Here is a 26,645-nt window from a genome sequence, read left to right on the forward strand (position 1 = left end):
CTTTGATTTTTTTTAAATCGCCCAAAAAAAAGTCGAAGTTAAACCTTCAAAAAGTCTGTTTTTCAAGAACAGGGATAGGAGGCTCACCTGATGATATACCATGGACAATTTCAATGCCAGAGGGCTCGAAGTGCCGAAGAATTGGTACGTCAAATTGGATGGACGAAAGTCATACAGGCAGTTTAGATAGCTTCATAATTGGTATCTTACGTAATTATACAAATATTACAGTTATTTTGTCATTGCGCAAAATCATGCAGAAATATCACGTAAACCGTTTACGAGATTAAATGATAAGGCCTGATATCTGGTTGAATAATACTAACTGGATTTGGCGGGAAAGTGTGAAAGTGACAGCGGGCGTTACGTGACAGTTTTGAAGGATCGCCTTATAGATAATCGTTCCTGTTACCATGGTTACCATTGTTAACCTAACCATAGTTGGGTTTTCCAACAGAGCATGCTATTCTTGATCATGTTTTGACTAATTGTAAAATGTAAGTTAACGCTTAACGAATAACGAACTGCCAGCGTTAAAAGTATCATTTGTATCTCACACACTTTCGCATTTCTAATGAAACATTTATTTAATTAAATAATAATGAAAATATTCTTAACCAACTACTTACACAATAATAATAATTAATTGACAATTTAAGTTGACGTCTGACAGTAGCGGTGACACTAGACGGTGCTTTCCTCAACGAATTAGTATCACAATATAGCAAGGAAATGACAGCATTCTGCCACAGGGACCAAACTTTAAAAAATTGATTTTATTCTTATAAGTAGGCTAAGAATATTGTATATTTGTGTATAAGTCCACTAATCAACAATTATTTTTAGCTATAATATGCATAAATACATGTCAATGACAATAATGAATAAGCTTGGTAAAATTGTACCATTCCGACGAAGACACATATATTAATTTTTTTTTTAATTTATTCGTGTTACCATATTTAAAGTTAAAAGCCTTATTAAGGTTTTAATCAAATTTCAATAATCGTGTAAATCGATTGTAACCGCTAAACGAGTCGAGGTCACCAGGCCGTGGTCACGGACGTCGTACGGAACTGTCACGGCGCGACTGCATTCCAATTAATGCAATTATTAAGATATAGTTTGTATATTATAGGTATTTTTAAATACTAAAAATCAGTGGAAATTTTAGACCTAGTTCTCAGATTTCTGTATCCGTTTCATGATCATTTGTTAATTTAATTGGCAAGAAGGTGATCAGCCTTCTGTGCTTGACGCACGCCGTCGACTTTTTGGGTCTGAGGCAAGGTTCCTCACGATGTTTTCCTTCACCGTTCGAGCTAATGTTTAATGCGCATATAGTAAGAAAGTCCATTGGTGCACAGCCGGGGCTGGAACCTGTCGCATGCTGAAGCCACTAGGCCAACACTGCTCTTTTACATAGTCATTTGTCAATCTAATGGCCAAGTAGGTGATCAGCCTCCTGTAGCTGACAGACCCCGAAATCTTTGGGTCGGTAATAATTTAGAAATATATTGCCCGTATTGGGGCTTGCAAGTTTAGGGTTTACGATTTGTCTTTAATCTGAAAATCGGCCTCAGTTTCGCCAATTACCAGATTAATTATAACTCTCAAATTAGGCAATTACTAGATTAACTTATCAAATTACTGAATTACTGTCATTACGTTACTAATTATTATTTTATATTACGTTATTAATTATTGAATTACGTTACGTTAATATAAGTCATAAATGGTAAGTGAAAAAAAAAAACAAGAACCAAGTGTCTTTCTCTAATAGTGTAATTAGTGTTATTAGAGACTTTATGTTGAATATCATGTTTAGTAAATTAGGTATTTATTAACTCAAACTCAAACAAAAAATAACTTTATTCATATAGGTAAACAAGTACATATGAACGTCAGAAAAGAAGTTAAACTAATTGTAAATTTACATTTACTACCAGTTCGGAAGTCAAGCGAGGGCGAACTGGCAAGAAACTCTCCGCCACTATTGAATCGCCAAGTTTTGAGTCATACAAATTGCTTAAACTGGAGCAAATCAATCCCAAGGATTAGGATCATTTAAATAATCGACAAATTTATACAATTATTTATTTTCAACACACAAATATAGATATATACCAACATACAATGTATATATAAAGACATTCTTAATCTTATGTAAACTGTTATAACAATTATTAAAAATGTATAGTCTATCTTTAGCTGGCATTTCCTCGTTAAGCGATATTTTTGGTTGAGCGAGGAATGCACCAGCTCTGGTCACCAGCACTACCAGGCACCAACCCGATTAGCGCCTGGCACTTGAACCCCACGGCCCAAGAGTCTCTTCTCGAAATGGAACAGAATCAAAGTTGGAGGAAAGTGTTCTCTTATTTAATAATTCTCTTACTTAATTTATTATTTTTCGCCTGGTCTGCGGCGTCACCTTTTTTGCTTGTCCGAAGGATTTATTTTAAACTGGCGTACTCAACAGACGTCCTGTCTTAACTATGATTATTAATTATACACGTATTTTAACAATATAATAGCTCCGATCGAAGCATTTTTCTTACATCCTCTTTGACGATATTTGCAGCACGCATTCTGTCAAACGCCATAAGGTTACATGAGAAAAGTTTGAACTGACTGAGTTTCATAAGAACCTTCTCCTGCCAATAACAAACACAACAAAAAAAGAATAAGCGAAATCGGTCAAGCCGTTCACGCGTGATGCTGTAGCCAAGGGAAATAGGGATTTATATATCTAGATTAGGTTAATTTTAAATTTCATATTAGTGTTGAGTTAGGCTAGATCATGCTAAATTTTTTTTTATATAAAATAGGGGGCAAACGGGCAGGAGGCTCACCTGATGTTAAGTGATACGCCGCCCATGTACACTCTCAATGCCAGAGGGCTCGCGAGTGCGTTGCCGGCCTTTTAAGAATTTGTACGCTCTTTTCTTGAAGGACCCTAAGTCTAATTGATGTCTTTCTGCAAAGAATATAACATTTGCAAAATATTAATTTGTCATCGTTGAGAATCCAAAAACTTTATCTGTGAGATATTTTTATAACAGATTAAAAATACTATTTATGGTACATAAGTGGATTAGTTGCATTGTAATGAGCCTTCATAGGGTTTCTCTGATAATATCTATATTTATCAGCATATAAAACACGTTTTTAAAACCGTGATTACAGATTACAATTAGGAAATCCAGTTTGATTGTTTATTAACGAACAAATAATTTTGCAAAATTCCGAGGCTTCCGCGAACCACCTACTATGTGGTGTTATCCACTGAAGTATTTCTGAACCAATTTGGCTTAGACTCTTTCATCATGAGCATACAAATTAAAAAAAAGCGGCAATAGGAGCGTCCATGTATCACTTAACATCAGATTTGCCTCCTGAAAACACACAATTTTGGGTTGGACACTCCAACCATGGACCTGCGGGTAGAAGATGCAGAGAGACCCAACATCTCTATGCAACGCCAAGGGATCAAGCCGCACGGAAAGTGTTTGGTCGTCGACGATTCGAACCGCTATTCGTTGAATACGGTCAAGTGGAAGGAGCTGGTACTGGGGAGCTCCCGCCCAGAGGTGAGAACAGTATTCCATGTGGGGCCGAATTTGCGCTTTATAGAGTTGCAAGCGGTGGCCCGGAGTGAGAAACCGTCTCGCCTTGACTCACCAAGCTTTTTGGAGGCTAATTTAAGCTTCCCTTCTAAATGACCGCGAAACTGGACGTTATTGGATATGTTATATTTATGTATGGCATGCAAGAAGGCTGGCAAGAAGTGCAAAATACATATTACACATAGTTGTTAAGACGAAAACGAAGTTATTTAAATCGTGAATCGATCTTTCAAAATGGATACATAAACTACTCAACTCCACCATATATTTTTTCCATTCGCCCTACTTCAAGAAACGCTGACAAAGAATGGAAAGGAACAATGTACATTTTGGAGTTTGGCGACCGTATAGGTAGGTATAGGCTAACGCTATATTGCGATCTGTTTTCGTCATAACGTAAACGTTATTAGTGTGAATTTAGATTACATTTGAAAATGTATATGTATATAACAACAAAAATAAAATTTTAAAAATCAATATGAAATTAGGTATAATTGTTTCCTTAATTGAAAACATTTCGTATGCAACATACATTACTAATATAAGACACACAAATAAGAAGCGTTATTAAAATTTGCTTTGATGGTGATGGGCAGAGCATGTAGTATTGTCAGACATCCATGGGTCATAAGGCAACCTATTGGGAAATTAAACAGAGGAACACCACTCACTAGATAGCCGGATGACATTATCAAAACCGCTGGCTCGAGCTGGATGCAACTCATCCAAGACCTATACCTCGAGATCCTTGGAGGCCTTCTCCTGCGGGTTCTTCCATGGATTAAGGGAATAGATATAACGTTTATTTTCCTGAAACTGTAACTAATGTTAATTACATCGAATTATCTATATATGTTAGTAAATATAGTTTTGTATGTATGAGATACCCTCTCCGGCAAAGGCCTCCTCCAAGGATTGTCATCTTCATTTTATTATCAAGCAGTCTCTATTACGGCATTGGTCCTGTTAATATATATATCAGTAAATATAGTATCAGTATGTATGAGGAACTCTCTCCGGCAAAGGCCTCCTCCAAGGATTGTCATCTTCATTTTATTATCAAGCAGTCTCTATTACGGCATTGGTCCAGTAAAACAGAAAATTATAGCGATTTATCTCTTACCAATATTTTTTCATATGATGAAAGAGTTCCAACGCTGTAAACTCAGTGCCAGTTTTAAAAATGTTAATAAAAAAAAATATTGTATTTGTTATATAATTGCAGTAAATTATAATGTACTAGCGAACTCGACAGACGTTGTCCTGCTTTAACTATTAATATTGATTTCGAATTTATGTAATAACTAAAAATGCTTTGTGATATACAACATTCTTTGTTTGTTTTTCTGGCGCGTATATTAATAGTTTTGTTGGTTTCCGATACGGAAACAGGCGACATATAACTCCATCTCCATGTGCAAAACGTGGATTTTCAAGATTAATGCCGCAAACAATTAGCGACTGTAATTTTATATGTATTTTATGAATATAAAAACTCCGATCGAAGCATTTGTTTGCAAACGATATTCAGTTTTCTTCCATCCTCTTTGACGATATTTGCAGCACGCATTCTGGCAATGTTATGTCAAACGCTATAAGGTTACATCAAAAAAGTTGAATGTAATGAAATAAAAATTTGCTATCTTAACAACAGTCATTATTACCTAATATGGTGGTTAAGAACTCTTACATTTTTCGCGCTTTTCCCCTTTTTTCTTTCATAAGAATCTTCTCCTGATAATAACAAATACAACAAAGAAAGAATTAGCGAAATCATAGCGTGATACCGTGCCCAAGGGATATTTATTCATTTTTATATTATATATTAGTGGGGATTTTATGTACGGAATATTTCAGCGTCAAGATGTCTTCATCATCACGGTGAATGCAGATACGCCGCAGGACCTCAACTGATATGGCTCTCACGTCTGTCGTTCTTAGTCATCAATCGCTCAGAATTCTTCGTTGCTTGTTTTGTGATGATGATGATGTACTTGGAGATATAACTTAAACAATAATAGTAAAAAATGAGTAGTTTGTTTTATTTAAAAAAATATAATAAGTTTGTTGCGATTATAAACATATTTTTTTAATTGAACTAATTAGCAGAAACTAAGTACTAATTAACACAAAATAAACCTAATTTATTCTAATCGTAATTCATTGTGTAACACTTCCTGTAATTGAAGGTCAATTCAAATTATAGCGATAACAGGTAGAAAAAATTACAAAACGTAACGTAAAAATGCTTCCCTAATCTTTTAAGCAAACCTGTATCACTTAACATGAGGTGAGCCTCCTGCCCGCTTTCCTCCTATTACATTTAAAAAAAAACTAAGCCCTAAGGCTTTCAGATGGGAATTTTGCCCCTTTCTAATATTCTAAGACGTTTTTAATAACATTATATCTTACGAATGACTTCTTCATAGATATTTTTATTGAACCAAATATGTATGTATTACCTTGTATTACGATTTAAGTCACGTCCATATGGGCGAAGTCGGCATCTTTAGTGTTCTGTGCGTGAGATGCTTAACTGTTTGATGGTCCATTTCCCTTATATTAGCAGCCATACCTCAATTGGCCCACTTGCTCATCCACTTATGTGCCACATTTTTACTCGTTTGAATTGAGATACTTTTACATGTTTCTTTGACTGCAGAGGTCATTAATCAATGGTGTAACTATACCATCTGGGGTCGTGGAAATATCTATTGATGGGGCCCTATCAGTAAAAATCGTTACGTTGTACTCAGTTTAATTTTAATAAACTTCGAGATTTTCAGCGTACTACACAGCGTACAATTACACGTTATGTCCCACTCATACCACAATGACTCCACTCTTAGGCAAGGGGGAATGGTCTGTAACCCCCACCCTGGCGTAATGGGTATTGTATTCATCCATAGAACATAATTCTCCATCTATTCGCCAGCTTTTCGGTGAAGGAATCGTGACCAAGACTGCATACATTTACAATGAAATATACATAACAATTTTTTGAGCTCGCGGCCTCTTGGGCTGGGGCCGTCTAAGGTCGGGGACCTGTGGCATTTGGCCAGCCATTATTGTTACGCCACTGTCATTAATTTTAACTTATCTCTTTTCATCACAGCGTAATTATACAAATATAAAAGTCATACCTGCATACCTAGTATGCATTATTCGACGTTTGAAGAAACTTGACAGTATCTACCAAGTCATCCAACACGGCTGTGGGTGCCTGCAGCACGAAGTATTAAAAAGATTGTTACGCCATGGTGATCAGACAACCTTTAATCACCTTCCTAGAAGTTATAGATCACAGCCGAGTAATGCTGTCATGGAAAAAGCTTGCCTTTAATGGGAGGTGATTTAGACCATAAGTTTTGACAATAACTTGACTGTACTTTGACATGATAATTAGTGATGACAGTATGACAATGTTCTTCTATTTTTACATGGCCGATTGTGCTGTTTTTTTTTAAATTAATCAATCTGTATGTGTCAGTTTCTTTAAAGAAAAGATTTATTAGTATTTACTACGTTTGTATTGATACACGTTGACTACAGACGCCATTAGTGTAATGAAAAAGTTCTTCTCCATCTTACCAGTGGCTTCAACCTTCCAGGTCTGGGGCTCAGATTTCTGTATCAGTTTCGTAATAATTTATAGACAATTATGTGTCTGACACACGCCGTCAACTGTTTACGTCTAAGGCGATTCCCTCACGATGTTTTCCTTCACCGTTCGAGCGAATGTGAAATGCGCACAGGCTGGAAGACCATTGCTCTTTGACGTTCACAGAATTTTTAGCCTTCTTGACTAGTTTATAAATATATTTTTTTATACTTTGTTACCATTATATACATAATTATAAAATAAAAAACAAAAATTAAATAGATTACATAAGTTATTAGGCAACAGGCGGCCTTATCGCTAACAAGCGCTGTCTTCCAGGCAACCTTAAAGTGGGACAATAAAAGAAAAACCTACAGAGAGTAAAGTACAAGAAGTGCATAATTTATTAACAAAAAAAACTTAATATAACATGCAACTATAACTAAAATTAAATAAAGTAAAATCCAAAGAAAAATTATAAATAATAATATGTATAAACAAAAATGTAAAAGCTAATCCAAAGGTTAATTGACTCACAATTAATATATATAAGTAGTAGCTAATTACGAGGCAGAAGAAAAATGATCAAAAAGAAGATTTTAAATTTAATTTAAAGATTGAGCTTGATCTGGTATCAATTGGTAAGGAATTCCAAAGTAGGATACTTTGCACAGTGAAGGAGGAGTGATAGAAATCAGTTTTATGAATAGGAGTTTCAAGAATTAGATTATATAAGGAACGCAAATCAAAACTACCGCCAGAGAGGAACATAAATGTTGATTTAAGTAACTAGGAGTTTTAGAATTAAATTAGTATCAAATCAATATATTTTTAGTAAGACGTCAGTTATGTTTTTCTAAAGGTTTATATTAACTAAACGTTTGCAAATACGAGAGTTTAAATTGGGTTTCTAACCGTAAAATTAAAGAGTAAAATTTAATTAAATTATTACCCAACTTACCTATTTTATATAATGCATTGCGCAATTCGTCACGGTCTGCAATATGCATTTGCAGTGATTAAGCGGAATTTTAATTTATTATATAAATAATTGCTATAATAGCATTTTGTGGCAAATATAAACTAGTACTAGTCTTTCGTATAAATTAATTCGGTCTTTGTTTTGGTTCACAACTGAGCGTTCTTTAAGGTAGTTTTAGCCGCGCACCACCACGATGTGGAACCAGCTTCCCACTTCAGTATTAACGAACCAATTCGACATACGGTCCTTCAAGAAAAAAGCGTACCAATTCTTAGAAGGCCGCCAAGACTTCTGTTGAGTGTCCATGGACCTCCAGCCCGTTTTTATCCCATTACATTAACAAAACCCTTAAACATCTTTATTGGATGTTAATTATTATAACATAATAATTATGTCATTAGAGTATTCACGAATAGATGCCGCGATATGTTAATGATATTATACTAAAACGCGCTTGATAAATGCAATTATAAATATGTATAAGCATTTCGGCCGAGCTAGCATCATCTCGCCGCTCTCGGCTGGCATGGTCCGCGAGCCGCGTGTCTGGCCTACGCCCTCCACAAGGGATGGAGACAAAAAAACGAGCTTCGTGCTCGACTCGTCTCAATCACCACCACACCCTAGAGCTACACGACCGCCCCAGTGCCGTCCTGCATCAGCAGGTCGCGAACATCTACTCAGCCAGCCAGGGCTCTGTCCGACCCGGCCGATGTCCGCCCATGAATATACGGATCAACAAAAACAACTGAGACTTGTCAAAACTGCCCGAGCTGTGCTGGAAAACTGTGCTACTCAGGATTGTATATTCCATATAAGAAAACCCACTCAAGACCCATGTAGAACAACGGCAAGATTCCATAATTCCATCCCAAAATTGAGATCTTTTCAGCAATGATCACAAAAGAGCTTTATCAAGTAAACAGAAACCATTTTTAATTGTTATATAAACGTTTGCGAGTTTTAAAGGCGAATTATGATGGAAAATTATCAAAAAAATTAACACCTCGGACAAAAAGCACTAGATTGGGCGGCAAAGTAAGCGCTTACGAATCCAAAATTCAGCTAGATCCAGCCAAAGCTCATAGGCGTGTATCTATTTTAGTATTCCCAGCATTAAATCAATAAACAAAGCGCAAAGCTTCCGCCACTGCTCAGTGCATTTAACACGTTGTGTTTACACTGCACAACGTTGCACCATTGGCTACGTTTCTCAATGGATTGGTGTTGAGTCAAGAGATACAGCGATTTAAAATTATAAAGCCGCTTTAAGGCTTTACTTTTGTTTACGCTAGAAAACTTTTACTTAAATTAGATTGTCTTCCAAATTCTTAACAAAATTCTTTGCCTAGATAGTAATAATCTTAGTTAGTTAATAGCATTGCAACCCATATAACCCAGGAACACTAGGTAACTGTGGACGGTGAGGCTTGTCGTACATATAAAAGTACACATAACGAGCATGCATGGTATGTCATGAACGTGGATGAAGCGGAAGAGGTATGGAGGCTATCCGTGGTCTCTCCCAACCCCTTCGAAAAAGGCGTCATAGTATAGATAAATAAAAAGAAACCTTCAATTGTAAAGAGAATTTACGTAAGCGTATTTGACATAAAGTGTTGTAATCTGTGTAAACCATGGCTTTAAAATATTTATACGTCCTATCAAAATCCACTAAAACTAAGTAAAACGTGACGATCTCATTGAGAATCAAAAGAATTTTCCACGGGCCCCAGTTGAGACTAATCCGCTATTTTGCTAGTAATTTGTGTTTAACAATAATCAAAAAATTACAAGTAAAATCTAAAATTGAAACATTTTTACTTATTAATTTTTGTAACATTTATCTTTACCATAATCCTCATATTTTTTGGAAAAGATAGATTGTTACATATTTGATGTTGTGGCCTTTAATAAATAAATATCCTGCATATTAAAATATAGTTCAAACAAATCGCTTATAACTTGTATTTCTAAATTTTTGATCGACATGGCTGAACTCTTACATACTGTTAATAGAAATATTTATAAAGTGAATGGCCATAAAAGTTCTTCAAAAGCTTCCGCCTAGAGCTTCATTTTATTGCCAAGATTTCCGACCTCAACAAAAATCGTTATAATCAGAAGTTAAGTTGCGGGGCGGTTGTTGTATGGATCGGATCGAATACGTTGAAGCTGGTTAACAACTGGCTTTAATGTTTTAAAACATGAGCTTATAACTGAGATAACAATAGGGGTAGTGGGGTTGTGATGCTGGATTAACAAATAACTGACTTTATTGAAGAGTTCGTAAATCTAACTGACACTTATGTTATTTCGACATCACGGAAACAAGAATGTTAAACCAAGCAAAATTTTATTATTTTTATAAATTTCTCTTCATTAAGACACCATTTAACATTACGATCTAGCCTAACTTAAACTTAATAATTAATTTAAATCTACCCTTATTGACTAAACATTTGACATAAACTGTTTTAGACACGTCGATAATGTCTATGGTTAATTAGTCTTAAAATTTATATTCCTTTTTTTATAAAACAAACGCTCACCTGATGTACAGTGATACTGCCGCCCATTAACAATTTCAATGCCTTGCTCGCCGGCCTTTAAATATTCAACAGATAATTAATACATTTCACGGATCACCAAAGATTAAAAGCGTTAGATCAAACTAATCGATTAGTAAAATGTCAATGACAACAAAACAAAGGTTATGATTATGGTTAGGTGATGAGTGCATCATGGGATAGTGATCCCATTGCAAAAAACTTAAGTGGACGGGGCAAATCGCTCGAATGAACAATGCCAGATGGACAAAGAGGGTAACAAAGTGGAAAGGGTCACCAGGAAAAGGAAAGCGTGGTGGGCTGACGAGCTAAAGAAGTGTGAAGTTAGTGGAGAGGATTGGGAGAAAAATTCTCAAAACAGAGAGATATGGAGCCAATTGGAGGACGCCTATACATAATAAGAGGTTTTGTAAATTTTTCAAGGAATAAATGAGGCGTAATTGTTATTATTATTAAGGTCTTACAAGTATATGACTTTTGTTTTATTAGATATAACACTAATAAAAATATCCAAAATTGTTCAAAACATACAAAGAAACTTGCCTTTATATACCGAGGGATCCAACAAGGCTGTGTGTGCCTGCATGCTCCACCACGATGTATACATATAAAATATCGTCATAGCTATTAATCACCTTCCTAGAAGTTATAGATCACTGCCGTGTAATTCTTTCAAGGGGAAGGTGATAAATTTTTTAAAGGCAAAGTGGCTTTATAGCGTAAGCGAGTATTTGGACCATAGATTTGAGACCGAAAAAGGTCGGCAAAGGTGCCGGTAAAGGGAAACATAGTGACCCATGCCTTAGAGTTTAGACTGAAAAGTCGACGTGTGTCAGTCACAGAAGGATGATCATCTTGATATACGTTCACAAGACCAAGGATTGTATACTGCAATTTAAATCCAATCCATTATTTAAACTGTTAATGTAATTTAACCCATTGAAAGTAACAATAGTATGCGGTGTCGCACTGGGATTTGTGGTTAGGCTCGTGTGTCGCACCGGTATTGATACATGAGCAGTTCCTGCTACAGGAAAAGATTGACATAATTTATTTATTTATATTTACATTACAATACAGAAAATGAACATAATTAAATCAAAAGGAGGGCAACTGGCGGCCTTATCGCTTTCGAGCGATCTCTTCCAGGCAACCACTGTGAGTAAAGAAAAAATGTATTAAATTACATAAGATAGGCAACAAGTGCAAAAATACATGTTAAACACAGTTAGACAAAACTAAATAGGAACAAAAAAAACAAAGTAAACTAAATAGATGATACATTAAAAATATAACGTAAAAAGACACATAAATCACGATAATTTAAGTCTTACGTCAATTACTATTTATTTATTTAATAAAAATGTAGAAATGCATTGACGTCGAACATTATTTAACAAATAACAAACGGCACACATACAAGTCTTCGCCAACATCGATTTTGTTCCCTTTGGAGTAGAGACTCTTGGACCATGGAGTTGAAGTGTACAGGTTCTACAATTTGACAGAAAGAGACAAAGAGTCAGTTTATGGAGAGCCATTTTTACAAAATTTACGTTTTTTGTGTTTATTTACGATCCCATGAGCTAATGAGTGTTAAACCGTCTCTATTTGAGTTTTCGATTCGTGATTTATTAGATTTTTTTTTAGAACAGGGGAAAAACGGGCAGGACATGATGTTAAGTGATACTTCCGCCCATGGACACTCTCAATGACAGAGGGCTCGCGAGTGCGTTGCCGGCCCTTTTAAGAATACGTACGCTACGGTACGCTCTTTTCTTGAAGGACCCTTTATCGAATTGGTTCGGAAATACTTCAGTGGGCAGCTGGTTCCACATAGCGGTGGTAGTAAAAATTGCTTTGAAAAACGCTCAGTCGTGGAACGGTGGATGTCGAGGTGATACGGGTGGAATTTTGAAAAAGATTTAGCGACTTCAACCAAACATGAATGGGTCTCTTTATAATATAAGCATTAAAGACAATTTTAAAACTACGAAATTATTCCAAGTCTCTCGAGAATTATGGACTAAACATATTAATTAATACGATCACCATAACAGAACATATACCTACCTAAATTTATATAGTAATCACGTGAACACGCAATTAGAGAAACAAACCACAATAGTCTGTGACATAGACTAGAGTCATAGACACGCGGGACGCCTGTTATAGATAAACCTCAGTTTTAATAATTGTCCTACTTTGCTTATGGGCTTTAGAAATATCAATAAAAATTGTGACGGACATAAACGCGAATTAGGAAATAATAATACATATTCTTAAAGGTTGAAATAATTTGTTAGGTACTAGCTGTTAGAGAATAGCTATTAGGGGAAAACAGTGACGGCTGACACTTGACGCATGACGTTTGACGTGTCCATAGATAACTCAAAATAACAATTGATATAGGTGACCAAGTACACTTATGAACGTCAACAGAAAATATGTTAAATTGATTCTAAATTTACATTTACTAACAGTTCGCAAGTCAAGGGCGTAGAGCGGGCAACAAGAACTGTTTAGAAACACTCTTTTAAATCGCCAAGTTTTGAGTCATACAAATTGTTTGAATTTAATCAGTGATAGCTCCCAAAATTTTGCATAATAAAGACAAATCCTTTTTAACTACTAACTAATACATTTACAGAATTCTTTTTACTATTTATATGTTTATATAATTTTTGGTATAATATATCACTAGAGTGATGTGAGTCATGTTCTCTTCTTAGATCTGCTATTTCTAGCGTAACGGAAAGTGAGCTGATTGATTTATTGACGACATAATTGGGTGTACAATTGTTGCCGTTTAAATGCAATTTATTTCAATTATAACTGTCGACCCCATTACGTTATTAAATCATTTTCAATTTAACTATTATGACGGGTAGCGTATAACCTATTTCATGTAAATTGTAATGTAAGTGGCGGAGAGTGTTGCCAGTTCTTCTTTCTCGCTATACGCCCTTGAATTGCGAACTGGTAGTAAATGTAAATTTAAAGTATTTTCTGACGTTCATTAGTGTACTTGGTCACCTATATGAATAAAGTTATTATGAGTTTGAGTTTATGAAGTATTGTATATGCCCATGGACACTCAATGCCAGATAATTTAATTTATTCTGCCCATTGCTCTTTTGGTCTGTCCTTTAATTCTTTTGGGCCAGTTCCAATATATATGATAATTTGGCTCCAGCACTGTCTGATGCCTTCCTCCCAACCAATCCCATTGAAGGCTCAGGAGTGGCTCAGAGCGGGTTCGATTATCCAATTAAGGAGCGTCGAGTGCAACGCACTGTACTGCTATTGTGCTGGGTTAGGGCTGACAAAATATATCTGGGGGCAAGGCAATGCGCCCGCCAAGCAGAAAAGCGGCACAGTCATCTTTCTCGTTGTTAAAGATCAGTATTGGCCCAGTGGCTTCAGCATGTGACTCTCATCTTTAAAGTCGTAGGTTTAATCCTCGGCTGTGCACCAATGGACTTTCTTTCTATGTGCACATAGAACGCTCGAACAGTGAAGGAAAACATCGTGAGGCAGGCACAGGAGGCTGAACACCTACTTGCCTAAGATTTGATTGATAAATGATCATAAAACAGATACAGAAATCTGAAGCACAGACCAAAAAAAGTTGTAGCGCCTCTGATTAAGCTATTTATATGATCTCACAACTACGGTAGAAGAAGTGAGAAGTAAGATTATTTTACAAGTTGTGTTTTGATGGTATATCACTCATGCTGCTGTTATAGCGAATCCCACACACTGTGCGGAAATGCATTCCCCTCAGAAGTTGGGGAGGGTTCATTTTGTTGTTAACTATAACAAATTTTATGATATTAACTTTAATATTACTCAAGGTGAATAATATTCATAGGATCGTCATGCTTATGTATACAATAATTAACAATACTTTCTTTGTATGTTATTAATAGGACTTACCTCTCATCAGACTCGCACAAAAGCTGGCGCGGCCAGAGATGATAAACGGCTCAAATATAGGAATCTTTCCACCACCTTCGATTTTGTTCCCTTTGGAGTAGACTATTGGGTCGTGGGGTTCATGTGCACAGGCGCTAATTAAAGATTCAAATTGGCGCCTGACAGTAACTCCAGAGCTGGTGCATGCATCGCTCAACAAATAAGTATGACAATACAGTGAAGTATTCCAGCATTAATGCTGGCTTTGGGGACCAAACGTTTTTAATTTATTTCAATTTTCTATTTCAAAGTCAAAATCGTTTATTGATATAGGTAACAATATACACTTATGAAAGCCAAAGAAGAAAAATTATTGCTATGTAGTTATAAGTTAGTAATATTGTAAATACTGTATATCTGTGCGTTGGAAATAAACAATTATTACAGATTAACAGTTAATATATTTTTGATATCAAAAAAATGTTTTTATTGTGTTGGTCGTGGCAACCCTATTACGAAGTGACTTCGCATGTCGCGAAACAGGAAGAAATAATAACATTTGAGTTAATATCTTATTGGAAACGTGTTGAATTTATTAAATATTTATTTAAAAAAATATTTATTTAGAAAACTAGCTGAGCCAGCGAACTTAGTACCGCCTAACAATCAAACCATCTTGTTACAGATTCAACTGAAAATAACTTTATTCATATAGGTAATCGAGTATACTTATAAACGCCAACAGAAAAAGTTAAATGGTAAAGAAGTTTTTAATGGCCAGGTTTTGATTTATACAAAGTGTTTGAAATGGAGCAAATAATTCCCAAGGATTAGTATCATTTAATTATACGTCCAATTTATAAAAAGCTTTATTGATTAATTAATGTTTAACGAGGGCTTTGAATTTATTTAGTGATAATTCTCTTATTTCCCTTGGGAGTTTGTTGTAAAATCAATCGAATATAGTTTCCATATAAGTGGTTTATCTTCTGTAGCCTAGTTGGTCGTACGCTTAGATTAGTCCTGTCGAGTATTATATGAACGTCATAATAATAATAATTAAAAATTAATTAATAGAAAATTAAATAAAAATTCGGTCACTGAGTTGTGTATGTGGCAGATGCCGGTTTCCTCACTCGAATCGATAAATTAATTATATTTCGACATGTTTGAGGGCTCGCGAGTGCGTTGCCGGCCTTTGCCTTACTTAAATCTACATGAGTTTTAAATAAAATAAATCTAATGATTTGGTCCTTATAATGGCTAGTTCCGTTGTTGGGAGCCAGAAATGTCTGACGTTCCATTCGGGCTAATTTAACATCATAGACTAGTAATGGGAGACGAGTTTGACCAGTGTTCGAACAAGGAACTATATTAAATCGGGAACAAAAAAATAATTACTATGCAGGAAGCCTATGTTTCGTAAACGTGTGGTATATAAGGTATTTACTAGTAAAATATTTATTTCTTAAATCAGTGGCACTACAACCTTTTTAGGTCTGGGCCTCACATTTCTGTATCTGTTTCATGATCGTTTGTGAATACAATAGGCATGTAGGTGATCAGCCTTCTGTGCCTGACACACACCGTCGACTTTTTGGGTCTCAGGCAAGCCGGTTTCCTCACGATGTTTTCCTTCACCGTTTTTAATTTATTTCAATTTTCTATTTCAAAGTCAAAATCGTTTATTGATATAGGTAACAATATACACTTATGAAAGCCAAAGAAGAAAAATTATTGCTATGTAGTTTAATAATATTGTAAATACTGTATATTTGTGCTTTGGAAATAAACAATTATTACAGATTAACAGTTAATATATTTTTAATATCAAAAAAATGTTTTTATTGTGTTGGTCGTGGCAACCCTATTACGAAGTGACTTCGCATGTCGCGAAACAGGAAGAAATAATAACATTTGAGTTAATATCTTATTGTAAACGTGTTGAATTAATTAAATATTTATTTAAAAAAATATTTATTTAGAAAACTAGCTGAGCCAGCGAACTTAGTACCGCCTAACAATCAAACCATCTTGTTACAGATTCAACTGAAAATAACTTTATTCATATAGGTAATCGAGTATACTTATAAACGCCAACAGAAAAAGTTAAATGGTAAAGAAGTTTTTAATGGCCAGGTTTTGATTTATACAAAGTGTTTGAAATGGAGCAAATAATTCCCAAGGATTAGTATCATTTAATTATACGTCCAATTTATAAAAAGCTTTATTGATTAATTAATGTTTAACGAGGGCTTTGAATTTATTTAGTGATAATTCTCTTATTTCCCTTGGGAGTTTGTTGTAAAATCAATCGAATATAGTTTCCATATAAGTGGTTTATCTTCTGTAGCCTAGTTGGTCGTACGCTTAGATTAGTTCTGTTTCGAGTATTATACTGGTGAACGTCATAATAATAATAATTAAAAATTAATTAATAGAAAATTAAATAAAAATTCGGTCACTGAGTTGTGTATGTGGCAGATGCCGGTTTCCTCACTCGAATCGATAAATTAATTATATTTCGACATGTTTGACGGCTCGCGAGTGCGTTGCCGGCCTTTTGCCTTACTTAAATCTACATAAGTTTTAAATAAAATAAATCAAATTATTTGGTCCTTATAATGGCTAGTTCCGTTGTTGGGAGCCAGAAATGTCTGACGTTCCATTCGGGCTAATTTAACATCATAGACTAGTAATGGGAGACGAGTTTGACCAGTGTTCGAACAAGGAACTATATTAAATCGGGAACAAAAAAATAATTACTATGCAGGAAGCCTATGTTTCGTAAACGTGTGGTATATAAGGTATTTACTAGTAAAATATTTATTTCTTAAATCAGTGGCACTACAACCTTTTTAGGTCTGGGCCTCACATTTCTGTATCTGTTTCATGATCGTTTGTGAATACAATAGGCATGTAGGTGATCAGCCTTCTGTGCCTGACACACACCGTCGACTTTTTGGGTCTCAGGCAAGCCGGTTTCCTCACGATGTTTTCCTTCACCGTTCGAGCGAATGTTAATTGCGCACATAGAAAGAAAATGCATTGGTGCGTAGCCGGGGATCGAACCTGAGAGTCGCACGCTGAAGCCACTAGGCCAACACTGGCCTCTATATTAGTTTTTCATTAGGAAATTCCCTAAAACTAGATATCCGATATACTTGATCAACTTGACCTATTCTAGAACCTGCGTGGGAGTCATTGCCATTTCAAGGGCTTTTGTTTGGCCCTTATTACCTTGTAATTGGGCATCAAGCGTGGGATGCTATTAACATTGACACTACTAATACGTAATAGATTTCTATTTGTTGTCTAGCGGTCCCGCGAACTTCGTTTCGCCTTAAGACCCTATCCCAGCACGAATTGCTGTGTCAGTGTCTCGGGGTGGACTGCGGTGCGCAATGGAGAGCTGGAGCGCTGAGTCGCGCCGGCCCGTAATAAGAATTAGTTATGTAAAACATTAAATTTATGTAATTTTATCTGAAATGGATTACTTGGCTTGCGATAAAATATATCGTGTAAATTTTAACGTTTATTTAACTCATGTTTTATATACATTTTCGTCATAAAATGAATTCTAAATGTCAAAAATTGGCTATGTTTGGATTTTTTTCTATCAAGCGGAGTTATTTTAATCGTGTATTGATCTTTCAAAATGGATACATAAACTACTCAACTCCACCATATATTTTTTCCATTCGCCCTACTTCAAGAAACGATGACAAAGAATGGAAAGAAACAATGTACTGTTTTGTAGTTTGTCGACCGTATAAGCCCTTAATATGTTTTTACTTAGCCTATCTTTTTAGTTAATACCAACATATATAACTAAGCTATGCTACCCCATAGTACCCTCAGGCATTGAGACGGTCCATAGGCGACGCTATAACCTAACATACTGAGACTCGTGACTGTTATCTGTTACATAAAAGATAAGATAGATAATAAAAAACTGAAATAAATTAAAAAAGTTTGGTCCCTGTGTGTACCACACTCCAGAGCTGTTATCCTCGCTTAACGAATATTGCAATACAGCGAGGAATGCCAACAATAAAGGTACAGGTACCAAACGTTTCAAAGGTTCGTTAAGAATATTATTAAAGAATATTAGCCGGTTTTAGTGAGCTACATTCCCCCTCCACTATAGAGACTTCAGAAAAAAAATGTTTAAAATTCCCTCTAGTAAACAACTTTTGATATATTTTATTTTTATTAAATACTAAAAAAATCTAATTCCTTTCACAATATAATAATTGAAAAACTCGACTGATTTTTAAAAAAATATTATTGGGAAAATGTCTTGGGCCTCCACACATCTAATTCCGGCCTTGATTAACATACGACTTTGCCATAATATAACTGATGTAATCCCGAAATTGAATATGATTAAAGTTCCATATCAGTTGCATGACAGAACGGTATTACGAATCCGTACCAGTGGGTACCATTCTCAATTCGTGTAATTTTTGTTTATTGGTAAAACGCAATAGTGTTCTTCGATGACATTTTTAATATAGCGGAAATCTAGCATACGTCAAGATAATAATGAAATTCATCATTTTCGACACATCAGTGTTGGTCAATTCGCTCGACTCACGGTCCTGAGGTCTTAGGTTCTCCGGCTGTGCACTGTGACTTTCTGTCTATGTGCGCATTTAACATTCGCTCGAACGGTGAAGGAAAACATCGTACTGCATGTTTAGAGCCAAAAATTTATGTATCAGGCATAGACTGAACACCTACTTGCCTATTAGATTGATAAGGTCATGAAACACATACAGAAAACTCCGTATAAGTCAGTGTTTGTAGAATAGATATAGTGTATCAGTAAATTAAAATTGCAAAATATGTTGCTCATCGCAAAACCCGACGGCTGGATCAATTCGAGTTTTTTATGAACCATGAACTATAAGGAAAGTTTTTATCGAGAGAATCAATAAATTGGTTTTAATCGCGAAGGAAAACCGAACAGTCTCTGTGAGGTAACATAGAAAAATGCTCCATATGTTGGTATGTAATAAATGGTAGACATAGTGAAATTATATTATATGTATTAAGACGAAACAAAGATCGACAAATATTTAACATAGTATTGTCTTTTGTTGACATAGCTTTTACACATTAAGAAATCAATTTTTTTAACGGATTGAAGCTATGTATTATTATTTTAAACTTATAATTATTTACATAATTTTAATTTTTTCCGACGTTTCGCGTGCTTTACAGCGTGCGTGGTCACGGTGACTGGAGACAAAACGTGTTGAATGTCAAAAGTATCACAAATTTTAAAAAAGTTATGTAAATAATTATAAGTTTATTATAATAATACATAGCTTCAATCAGTTTAAAAAGTGTTTTCTTAACTATTCAACATACAAGAAGCCTGTGGCGCTACAAACATTTAATTCTTGGACTCAGATTTCTGCATCCGTTTATATTTCTGTGTCTGACACACGCCGTCATTTCGGGTCAAAAACATATTTTCTCCGGAGCGCCGTAACAAATATGGAAACATAAAATTTAAAAGAAAAACTTTGGAGGCGGTTTCCTGGTATAATACTAGACCTTAGAATACTTGAACGACCTCGGTGCATTTTAAGCGGCTTTGTTGGAACCCGAAAACACTGCTACTTTCGAAGACATATAAAAGTTATATATATTGTATATTGCGATATATACTACATATATCTCTTACCCGCTCTACGCCCTTGACTTGCGAACTGGTAATAAATGTAAATTTACAATTAATTTAACTTCTTTTCGTCATTCTTAGGTTTTCCTATTTACCTACATGAATTAAGTTAATTTGAGTTTGAGTTTATTATACAGACAACACAAAGTAATGTTAAAAAAACGAATCGTGTTTCCTTATAGCCTCATTAATTATACAAACGGTAATACATTGTTTTTTATCACGAAAATGATGATCACGCGTTCAATCCATTTTTGGTGTAATTTACATACGAACATGCCGACGTGTTTTTTTACCGATATTAATTATAACTAATATAACTATTGACCGAAATTTGGCTTGTCAAAAACTTATTAGATTTGACGGGAGAGACGACACGCTGAAATCATCTAAATCTGTAATAATAATAATTTATTTGCAAGAATACGGTACGAAAATGTTATGGTGGTACAATCAAAAGTTCGATTACTCTGCCACGCACAACGGCAATCTAGAAGAGGTGATAAGGTTTCGATTCCCGGTCGAAAAAATTCTCTCAAACATCACACATGTTAAAATGAGTATAGCGTCGGCTCCACGCAGCGCTGGCGTTTCGGGACCATTCAGGAACGTTTAGGGAGACTACATTGAATAACTGATGACGGCTCTGTCTGGCGTAGGCACATTGACCAGCTCCTAGCTACTGCCTTGGTCCAGAGCTAGGGGGGAGAAACTCTGGTGTATCGCCTCTTTCATAATTAAGTTACTGGCCGGTAAGCCAGTGAGATCAATAATGTGTCAACATTATGTCATTAATAAAATAATGGAGATCTATATGCATTTAATTTCTTTATGTATATTTAATAATGAGGACAATCAGTTACATGAAAATATGTTATATAAAGGATATACACGTGTGAAAATGAGAACTGAAAAAGGCGCCAGACCAGACACGTAGAACTTCCTCACAATCGGATTGCCCACAATATCGCAGAACATAACTCATGAGGCGACTCTTTATCTCAAAGAAGTCGCAACGGTCCGTACACACTGTCAATACATAAACATGTAGGAATAAATAAAATAATAATATAGCTACATTAAGAAAAACACTTTTTGAACACTATTTACATAATTCTAAATTTTAATTTTTTTCCGACGTTTCGCGTGCTTTTCAGCGTGCGGGGTCACGGTGACTGAAGACAAAAGGTGTTGAATGTCAAAAGTATCGCAGCTGCAGAGAAAGTTGTTTTATCTGTATTTATTGCCCCGAAGTTGGTATCGAATAAAAGATGACGGGTTTTTGCAAAAATTACTCACGGGTTCCTTAAAATGTCCAAAAATTTAAAATATAGAATTATGTAAATAATTATAAGTTTTTAATAATAATACATAGCTTTAATCCGTTCAAAATAGTGTTTTTCTTAATGTGTAAAAGCTATTTTAACAAAAGACAATAATATAGCTACAGTTAACACAGCAAGATAGCTAAACGTACTGGGCGAAAGATTGCCAGGAGTTGCTGAAAATAGCCACAGAATCATTTTTCAACACAGTTCTATTGTAAATGAAGTGTTCATACTGTTAAAAGAAGCCCATGAGTTTGACGATATCTACATTCGTTAGCTTATAAGTTTATTTTGTATTCCCAAGCACCGTTACCACAACTATGTCTATAATTTATGCAATTTACGACAAATTGCCGAGGGAAAGTTGATGTTTTCGTGACTACGGGGTTTTTAACAATTGCACGATAAATAGTTTGTAAAGTTTTGGGTGGGGCGAGCTTCGAGCTTCGTGTAATGTATTAGTTCCTTCAACTTTGCTGAATATGTTTTTTATATATGAAATATATTAAACGTAGAATACATTGATATTTATTATTATTATATTTATATAGAAAATTCAAATAAATTCAAATTCTGTGCACTCAAATTCCCCGGCCCAAAAGTCAGCTTTTGTGCTTGTCCGAGATGATCCCATACTAAAATGTGTTTTTTTAAACGATCAAATGTCGTGTCGTGTATTGTCGGCAAGAACAAAGCTCTCACGTTTCCATCATATTTGGTATGTTTGTCTGTTTTTTTGCTAGGTTCAAGGCGTTGCCCTATATGGCTTTACATGATTTGATGATCTTAATGATAATAAAATATGTGTATTCCCAATATGTGTGCGTTTATTCAGTAGAAGGATGATTATCTAGATATTTTCTAGAAAAAAAGGTATATCTACCAACTCTTGAGATTTATTTGTACAATTACCAGCGCTACAACCTTTTAAGATCTGGACATGATATTTCTGTATAAACTGTATACCTAATACAAGTCGTCGACGGTCTTGTATCCACTCGGTCTACTCACGTAGTTTTCCTTCCCTGCACCCTTCAATCGGTGCACAGCCAGCACCGACCTTAGGAACGCACGCTGACCACCAGCCGGCCAAGGCAAGGCACTTTACGGCAAGGGCACTGCAATAACGAAGACATCAACTGGTCTGGTCCCATATTTCTTCTATTAGGATTCTTAAGGTGTACAATAAAGGGTTTAAGACTTGAAGAATGCTCGATAGGATATTTGATACGATGGTCTTGATGTTTGGGTCAATTGCGTCAAATGGTGATGTTTTCTTGTACCGTACGAGCATGTATAAAAAAGTAAATTGGTGTTTCGACGACGACATATTCATATATTTATTTGCATTCCATAATGTTACAATATATGTTTAAGAGGCTTAAAGCTAGGTACAATATTATGGACCCTGTTAGGGCACAGCAAAAGAAGGCATTACAAAATAGTAACAAAATAGTACATAAAATTTTACATTTCAGGTTAGTATTAATTATATAGAATACCATTTTTTTATTTATTTAATTTTGAATATTTAGGGATTAATAATCATGAAATTAAGCTATATTTTTATCTTTTAGGTACTCATTAACGCTATAATAACATTTACGTATAAGAAGTTTTTTAGTTTGTTTGTAAATATATGTATCATATTTTTTTCATTTCTTAGTGTCTCCGGTAGTTTTTATAAATTTTGATTGACATGACTAGTGGGCATGTATTTGTAAGCGGGAAGATGGTAGATTTAGGCGTTTTTTTGTGTAGAAGTGTATAGCTTGTTTGTATGTCTTCGCGTGTGGTGTAAAATTATTTGTGTGTATAGGCAAATTTACAGATTTCCAATATGTATAATGAGGGTAGAGTGATAATGTTTAGTTTTATGAATTGTGGTTTGCAGCTGTCTGTTTGTTCTATGTTAACTAATCCGAATTAACTTTTTTTGAGTTGTGAATAGTGCTGGTGCGTCGGTGCTATTTCCCCACATTATTACACCGTAGTTTAGCCATGCATGCGCATAGGCGTAGTAGGTGGTTAGAGCGGTTTTCAGGTCCGTAGTCTTTTTAATTTCCCGGAAAGCATATAAAAATTTTGATAGTTTTGATTTTATTTTTTGTATGTGTGATTTCCAGTTTATGTTTGTGTCTATTGTTATACCTAGTAATGAAAATTCGTTAACTTGTTCTATTGTGTGGTTGTTAAAAGATAAATTTTGAGAAAGTGGCTTTTTTGACGGGGGTGGAATGCTATTGTTTTGGTTTTTACAAAATTGATTTCAAGATTGTGTGCATTCATCCAGGTTATTGTTTTTGTTAGAATATTATTGAATGTAGAGTGTATGTTAGTGATATCATGACAGGGGGTTATAATCGAAATATCATCAGCGAATAAAACACATGGACCAGGTCCTTCTATGGTTTTGGAAGGTCGTTTATATAAATGAGAAAAAGAAGGCACCCAACAACGCTTCCTTGTGGTATTGAGGCTTTTATTGTTTTACTGTCAGAGCGGTAATTTTGGAGAATTTTTGTTTCATTATTATAAAATTCTATTTCTACTAATTGTTTTCTGTTTTCAAGATAGTACTTGAACCATTCGTTAGTTTTTCCGCGGATACCTATCCCATAGAGTTTATTTAGCAATATTTCATATTGTACCTTGTCGTAGGCTGTAGTCATGTCTTTAGTCTTCCTGTATGAATTTATAAACTGCTAAAGTTGTTGATTAAACCTGTTTTTTCGAAAACCATTTTGACATTCATTGAATGTTCCATATTTCTAGCAGAAGGCGTACACCCGATTACTTAAGTATTTCCGAACCAATTCGACTTAGGGTCCTTCAAGAAAAGAGCGTAAAAATTCCTTAAAGGCCGGCAACGCACTCGCGAGCCCTCTGGCATTGAGAGTGTCCATGGGCGGCGGTATCACTTAACATCAGGTGAGCCTCCTGCCCGTTTGCCCCCTATTTTATAAAAAATAAACTAAAAAAAAACACATTGTTTTCTCAAATATCTTTGATGCAGTCGGTAATAGAGCTATTGGACGATAATTGGGGTCTGTTTTGTCGTTTTTCTTATGTAAGGGCTTCACTATTGCTATTTTGAGTTGATCAGGTAAAACACCATCACTTGAATGTCCACCCCAAGATGGGACAAAGGGTGTCCACACTGAGTCTTCATCGCGTTCGGCCTTGAGCTTAATATTTCACTTATTTTATTTATTTATTAACACTTCGATATATTACAATATATAAAAAAAAATTAAATCAAAAGGAGGCCAACTGGCGGCCTTATCGCTTTCGAGCGATCTCTTCCAGGCTCCAACTCTTTACATATCCTTGCCGTCTGCAACTGTACGACGGTGTCCCAGGTTTGCCTGGGATGGCCACGCTTCCACTTTCCTTCCAATCAAGCGTCTGCTTTTGATTATCAGAATACCACAGATACCTAAAGATAGATAGAAATACATGTGTGTTAAGTGTAAAAGTTATCTGAAATAAAAGGCTGTTAAAACATTTCACATTCCCTTACATAGCAGAAGATGCCCTGGGATCACAAAGTTTATTTTCATTTTTTTTTTCAGATGTGTCAATAATGGCATTCTACCGATGTGGTCCGACGGCGATCGGAAGCCGGGCGTCATGGTCCGTGACCAGCCCTGATAAGACATACGAGCGTCCTCTAAGTGGAAATTATGATAGGATCTTCAACGCCTTTGAGAGGACCAACGCGTTTGAGTACGTCAAGAGCACCTTCGAGGGGAAGGAAGAAAGGTATATTATAACTGAATAGATGTCTTTTTTTTAATAGGATTTTTATACTAATACAAATAATAGAACACATGATGCGTAACTTACTAATCTAATTTCTGGAAAGTCTGGAAATCCACGGTTCGTTTCACAACACATTTTCTTTTACGAACTGTGATAAAGACTTGAAATCGACTCCCGGTGGGGGGGGGGGTCTTCCATAGGAGATACGACATCCAATGGTATAAAAATAGAGGCAACGCACCCACTAAAACGGGTGTTCATGCGCTGCGATGACTGCCCTTTTTGAGCGTCTTGCTTGCTGCAAAACAAAAAGTGTCTTGGCTTCCGAAATGAGAATTTTCCAGCGCCTGTCCTATACCACCCTATCCAATTGCTGGATTTCAGCTGGCCTCCTATACTCTGTCGATACAGCGGTACCGAGGCCGACCTACTGGTCTCCGACCACTAGCCTAAATAGGCATCCTTCACCACCCTATCTTGGCCCATGCGATCAAGGTGCGCAAGTAGTCGATCTTTATAATACCATAAATTTAAAACAAGACGCAACTTAAAGTAGGTCTACTGTCTACTTAAATTCTTGCGGGGGATGGTGATGTTGGATACTTTGGAGCACGAACGTTGTATTGTCTTTTGTTAAAATAGCGTTTACATATAAAAAAATACATAGCTTTAATCCGTCCAAAAAGTGTTTTTCTTAGAACGAACGTTCTTCAAAAATCGGATTCTTTGTACTTAGGAGACAAGTGCGATGTCAAAGGCCAAGTTTGCGATACCAAAGGCAAGAAAGAACCAGTTTATATGTTTACGAAATGAGTTCAGTAGTGGTATTGTGTATCTTTAATATATTTTATTTTCGACATTATTGTCGTATTATAAGGATAGTGTATTGTTTTTCTTTAATAAATAAATAACTCGCATAGAATTGTTCTTGACAGTTTTTTCAACAGTTAACGGTTTTTAACTGTGACTAATAGAACTAAATTACTTCTATGAAAAACTATTTAAGCAGATAAACAGTGTAATTCTAAGCTAAAAAATGTAGGGTTGTTAACTAATTGAACTAATTAAACTAATATCAGGAACGGAGCTTTTAAGTTTATCAATTCCATTTCCTATTTTCGGACGGCAGTGGTTGTGTTTAACTGTGAAAAGCTTGG

At 35.4% G+C, this 26,645-nt stretch overlaps 1 protein-coding gene across 4 annotated transcripts in view; it reads left to right on the forward strand.

The window, feature by feature from the left end:
- Positions 1-26,645, forward strand: part of LOC123717668 (GAS2-like protein 3) — a 95,042-nt gene that overhangs the window by 47,514 nt on the left and 20,883 nt on the right. For all 4 annotated transcript variants that reach the window (XM_045673793.1, XM_045673790.1, XM_045673792.1 and 1 more), the window contains exon 3: positions 25,299-25,488. In XM_045673793.1, the coding sequence (XP_045529749.1) occupies positions 25,310-25,488 (179 nt within the window). In that variant the 5' untranslated portion in view covers positions 25,299-25,309. The remainder of the gene's footprint in view (positions 1-25,298; positions 25,489-26,645) is intronic.

Source organism: Pieris brassicae, chromosome 13, assembly GCF_905147105.1.
Source record: "Pieris brassicae chromosome 13, ilPieBrab1.1, whole genome shotgun sequence".
Lineage (NCBI taxonomy): Eukaryota > Metazoa > Arthropoda > Insecta > Lepidoptera > Pieridae > Pieris > Pieris brassicae.